Source organism: Egretta garzetta, unplaced genomic scaffold (assembly GCF_000687185.1).
Source record: "Egretta garzetta isolate BGI_Z169 unplaced genomic scaffold, ASM68718v1 scaffold516, whole genome shotgun sequence".
In the NCBI taxonomy this organism is placed as follows: Eukaryota; Metazoa; Chordata; class Aves; order Pelecaniformes; family Ardeidae; genus Egretta; species Egretta garzetta.
Genome location: NW_009259983.1, coordinates 865,805 through 871,711, shown reverse-complemented (window position 1 = coordinate 871,711; position 5,907 = coordinate 865,805). Strand labels below are relative to the sequence as shown.

At 51.6% G+C, this 5,907-nt stretch overlaps 1 protein-coding gene across 1 annotated transcript in view; it reads right to left on the bottom strand.

Annotated features, from left to right (window-relative positions):
* Window positions 1-2,298: 2,298 nt before the first annotated feature.
* The window catches only part of CD2 (CD2 molecule), a 13,562-nt gene continuing 9,953 nt past the window's right edge, over window positions 2,299-5,907 (bottom strand). The window contains exon 5 of the mRNA XM_009640482.2: window positions 2,299-3,018. Coding sequence (XP_009638777.1) covers window positions 2,810-3,018 — 209 coding nt within the window. The 3' untranslated portion in view covers window positions 2,299-2,809. The remainder of the gene's footprint in view (window positions 3,019-5,907) is intronic.

The following is a 5,907-nucleotide window of genomic DNA, read 5'->3' as shown; positions in this document are numbered from 1 at the left end:
CTCTTTTTTACTTAGCTCTGAGCCTCTTAGCACCTAAGAGAGAAACATTCAGCTTGGAAAGCAACAGGGCAAGAGCCTAGTAACACAGAGGAGACCTCGGTGAGCTGCAGGGAGGCTGAGGGTGCTGCTCTCAGCCTGTGGTTACAGCAGCCAGGTGAAGGGCAGTACGAAAACACACACCTCCACACTTCACTCATGCCCGCTGTTGTGATCTCTGGCCTGCCCTGGCAGCCCTGCTCCCCAGGAAGGGGAACCAAGGGTAGCTTTTGGGTGTGTTCAGCCCTCACATGCCTTAAGCTGAGGCAACAGAGGCTTCCACAGTTCACAGGGTGGTCTTGAGCCTGGTCTTGAGGGTGGGTTTGGACCCAGTTTGTGACTGACAGTAGAAAAGCTTCTTGCTTCCCATTCCTGTCCTGGGCATGACTTAGCATCGTGCTGCAGTTCCTTGCTAGAGGAGCGAGCACACCTCTGCGCTGGGGCAGAGTCACCCCAGCACCACCTCAGGCACGCACCCGTGCCCCCCTGCAAGCTCCCATGGCAAGTGTCACCCCACCAGCACCAGCCCCAGGCAGAGGAGGGCCTCGGGCTGGTGGGAAGCCCCGGAGGGCATCTCAGAGGTATGACAGAAGCTCAGCAAACCTCCAAAGTGTTCCTGCAGCTCTGTTAAGCTCAGGGCACGGAGAGCACTACTCAGTGGCAGGGGGTCCCAGGAGGAGCCCACTCTCCTGCTCAGGTCCCAGTAACCCTCCCTCTCTCCCAGGAAGGACCAGTGCTCCTGTAACCAGGGAGGAGTCCTAGCTTAGTTGCTTGCTCTGGAGAAAGCACGGATAAAGCCCTGGCCACCCAGGACCGGTCAAGGACACTGCGATGCTGACCCACACCCACCAGCTGCCAGCACTCGGGTGGCAGCCAGTACCTCCTGGGGACCACTGTGAAACCTCCTGCATCCGTGTTTCCACGGCTCAGGGACCAAAACATTTTTCTCTCGCCTCCTTTGTACCAAAGTGAGATCCAGATACCCAAGTTCCATCGCAGGTGTGAACTAAGATCCTCTCCACCCACTCTCATCTTTATTCATTCCTTAAAGGGGTATAGGCTATGTTACAAAATAAACCATGAAATGTTTGCCAGATGCAACTTTAAATAGTGAAAGCCCTAAAACAAGCTGCAGAAAGCTAAGGCGAGAGCAAGTGACACTCCCGGGGCTGTGTCTGCCATTGGAGTTCAAGCAAAGTGACCAAGCTCTGGAGGAGCCAGAGACCTCCTTCTCCCTGACAAGTTACTTCCCTGCCCTTGTACCAGCAGATGAAAATAGTCACGTTTCTGAAGAGAAACAAAGGATGGCCGGTTTAACTCCCCTGGCACATGTAGGATAGTCAAGCCTGAAAGAGATACTACACGTTCTTCTGCCCAACACAGCAAGGTGCTAGCTGGGTGCCTCGTGCGCTGTGGCTCTTGCAGGTCTCTCCACCTCCCCCTGTGCTGCCTCTTACACCAGATGGGCCAGCATACCCAGTCAGATGTTGCTCTAAAAAGGTCTGTCCTCTCTCAGGCTCCTCAGCTGTCCTGTAGAGACAGTTACGGGCATCTCCAGGGACCAGAGGAGAGAGCAGTGTTGGTCCAGCACATGGAGGGTGATGCAGGCACAGTTATTGCAGTCCAACCTCCCCCTTCAGGAGGGAGATCTCGGCAGTTCTCTATCATCACCTGGTTATACACAAGGTGCTTACCAGCAAAACCAAGGGACATGGTTCCTCACCATCAGCAGGAGGCCCTACGACGAAAAGCCGTGAAAATTCAGGCAATGCCACCAGTGATCAGACAGCTTGGCAGTTTGCAATGCTTGGGTACCAGACCTCTTCTATGACAAAAAAAAATATTGTCTGGATAGCCAAACAGACCTATGCTGAGAATAAAGTTTCACTTTATTTGTCAGCAAGGAGTCACAGAAAACTGAGCTGAAACAGTCCTTGGAGAGACCATGTAGCATGTGACCCTGGCCCTCAGCAGGATGAGGATGCCTCACAGATGATTGCCCTTTGAAACTCCCAGTGCTGGAGATCCTCTCCCCGAAATCTATTTCAGTGCTTCGTTTGAGAAAAAAAGAAAAAATATCCTGGCCTAACTCTCCCTTGCTCCCTTGCTGCAATTGAAGTACATGGTTTCTTATTGTAAAAACAGCAGAGAAAGTGAAGTTCACTCCCTTCCCACTTGCGTTTTTCCCGCACACATACTTCAAGGCTCTCACATCTCCTTTCAGTATTTTCTTCTCTGCATTAGACGACACCAATTCTTTCAACTTCAGACAAACATTTAATTGCATACAACTATTTTTTGGTGCAGGAGGTCATGCATTTGATGCTCAAGCCAGAGGGCTGTCCCAATGTGTGGCAGGAGAAAGGAAAGAGACGTGACAAAACCCTGTAAGATCCTCAGGCCCATGTTGTCTCACTAGAGCTTTAGCTGCCTCTTGATATAATCCATCCAAAAAGCACAAAGACAACAAGGTGGGGTAAAAACAAGTGAACCACAGAAAGACACAGGTTTCAAGGCTCAGTGCTCCATACCTTAGCATGGAGATACTTGAAGAAAAAACGGCCGCAGGGATGAATGCCCGTCACCTTGAATCTCCTCCACTGGGTCTCTTCATCTCCGTTTGATGCTCTCTCTAATTTTCTGCAATGAAAGCTGCCGTTTCATAGCTGAGCGTTAACGCGAGGCTGGGCGAGAGGGTGCCTGACTACTGTAAACTGTCTTTTCCCAGTGAATGGTGGAGCAGAGAGACCACCGTCCCTCCCAGGGCAGACGTTCAGGGTCTTTCTCTCGGGTGGTTTGGAGTCTGCTGCTGAGTGCGGGGCCTGGGCCGCGGGGGCAGCGCTTGCTGCTGCACCTGGGGCTGCGGCAGCGGCCGCTGCTGCACGCGAAGCTGCTTCATGGTAGGGTTGCACGGTGGGCGAGGGAGCTCCCGCACTGCCATTTCACTGTCCATCTGGCAAACCTGTGCCATTCGCTCCTCATCTGCAACGACAGAAGGACCCAGCCATCAGGCACGTAGTTCATGTCTAAGCAGAAGTTGAACAGCCAGGGAAAAGTGCTTGGCCTAAGCAAGAAAAAGCCAAACATTGGTCTTACCTGGAAGGCCGCTGTCACTCTCAGGTGAGCAGCTCATTGCTACTCCAGTGAAACAACCAAAATCACCCCCGCCTGCGCACCCCAGGCAAACCCTTAAGCTTTTTGGCTGCCTGGCTGAGGTTAAGGTACCTGGGGGCATTTGGGGCAGCTCTGCCCTCTCTGTGCTGGGGGAACGGACTTTGTGGCCACTGATGGACACCCCCAGCCTGAGCTGCTCTGTCCTCTTTTGGAAACGGACCACTGAAGGGAAAGTGAGATGTAACCCCAGGAAGCACCATCAAAGCACTCTGCCCTGCCACTATCCGTGCTGGGATTTCCAGGCACCTGGAAGCCAGAGTCCACTTTGCCACCAATAACTTTCCCAACATGTAGAAGAAGTAAACTCATACCAGCTGACTTTCCATCACTGACTCATCATTTCTGAAATGTCAGTCAGCTTACCTTAGGGATTGAGGGATTTAACCTCTTGGGACACTGAAATGGCCTTAGGCACACAGCAAACTTTTTCACAGAGGCCAGTCACCCTCTTACATTAGTTCTCACTTTCCCACACTTCTCTTATTCTTAATTCTTGCTGAATCCAGACCCAAGAATTGAGGATATGCTATCACTGCACAGTTGAGGGAATAACATATCCCACTCAAACAAGAACAGCCATCATGTAAAATAACACTCGGATGGTGACACTGACACCAGCCTTGTGCTCATGAGCTGTGGCAGGCCTTCTGAGATGACGTCCCGCGGTTGCACTCTGCTGAGTTCTCCCAGAGAAGGGGGAAAGCGGTTGCCTATTCTTCATGGTCGTAACTTTGGGGGCAGCAGGAGGGCCATGTGGAATTACCCCCCCTCAGGTGCAGTGAGGCTGCACGACCCTGGGCCATGGGACCAGTCACACTCACCCCTATTGTCAGCCTGACCACTGGCACCTTTGAGGTATCAGCTGAGGTTTCCTTTAGACATCGGCCTCTTTATCTTAACACAGACTGTGGTGGTGTTACAAAGGAGCTTTTACTCCCTTTTTGTATCTTGAGAACTGACTCACACAGAGACAAGCTGTTATTTGAGACCACACAGGAAGCCTGACCCAGCCTGTGGGAGCAGCACTCAGAAATGAGCCTTTAATGCTGCCGAGGTGCTCCCCTGGCTGCAGGGCAGCCTCCCTGCCAGGGCGACCTCCCTCCTGCTTCAGCCTCCCCTTCCACAACTCTTCCTGAGCAGCAGCTCAGTATCCTCTGTCCACCGAAACTAGCAGCAACGCCTGGGTTGTAATTCATAGAATCATAGAATCCTAGGTTGGAAGGTCCAACCTTTCTAGGTAAGAGCACAGTCTAGACAAGACGGCCCAGCACCCTGTCCACCTGAGTCTTAAAAGCCTCCACAATGTGGCAGAGTCAACCAGTTCCCTGGGGAGATTCTTCCAATGGTTGACTGTTCTCATTGTGAAAAATTTCCCTCTCGTGTCCAATCAGAATCTCCCCAAGAGCAACTTGTCTCCATTCCCCCTCGTCCTCTCCATGTGACTCCTTCAAGGCAACCTCTCCATCAAGACCGAGAGACAACTCTCAGAGCAGACTGTGGCAGAGTATTTCCTATGGTCTTAAAGAGGCATGAATTTTGGACAACAGATGAAATCTCTGCCCACTCTGAAGGACTCTTTAGAGTGCCCCATGTTGGACCTCCAGTGTTGACAGGCCTCCAAGGACATCATTTTGTAGAGAGGACAAGTTCTGCGAGATGCCTGAGGAAACTCACAAAAAAGTCAAGTCCTTCTTGCCCCTTCTCACTACCTACAATGTTTCCAAATGTGACTAATGATTTTGAGGATCCTAATTTTACACCATATAAATTTAATGAAAAAAACCTGCTGACGGGATATTGAATTGTATATTTTAACCCTACAGATACTCGTGACCAGTGGCCTTGGTCAAACTTTAGAGGAGCAATTCTTCCCCCACGAATAAACAAAAGGGCTTGAATCACAGAATCACAAGGGTTGGAAGGGACCTCGGGAGATCATCTAGTCCAACCCCCCTGCTAAAGCAGGCTCTCCTAGAGCATGCTACACAGGACTTCATCCAGGCGGGCTTTGAATATCTCCAGAGAAGGAGACTCCACAACCTCCCTGGGCACCCTGTTCCAGTGCTCTGTCACCCTTAGAGTAAAGAAGTTTTTCCTCATATTCAACGGAAACCTCTTATGTTTCAGTTTGCACCCATTGCCCCTAGTCCTGTCGCAGGACACCAGTGCAAACAGACTGCTTCCATCCTCATGACTTCCGCCCTTAAGATATTTGTATGTGTTGATAAGGTCCCCTCTCAGTCTTCTCTTCTTCAGGCTGAACAAGCCCAACTCTCTCAGCCTTTCCTCGTAGGGGAGGTGCTCCAGTCCCTTTATCATCCTAGTTGCCCTCCTCTGGACTCTTTCTAGGAGTTCCTCATCTTTCTTGAACTGGGGAGCCCAGAACTGGACACAGTACTCCAGGTGGGGTCTCACCAGGGCAGAGGAGGGGGGGAGGATAACCCCCCTCGACCTGCTGGCCACACTCCTCTTAATACACCCCAGGATACCATTGGCCTTCTTGGCAACAAGGGCACATTGCTGGCTCATGGTCAGCTTATTGTCCACCAGGACTCCCAGGTCCCTCTCAGCAGAGCTGCTATCTAGCAGGTCACCCCCCAGCCTGTAATGGTGCATGGGGTTCGACCTCCCCAGGTGCAGCACTCGACACTTGCTCTTGTTGAACTTCATCAAGTTCCTCTTTGCCCAGCTCTCCAG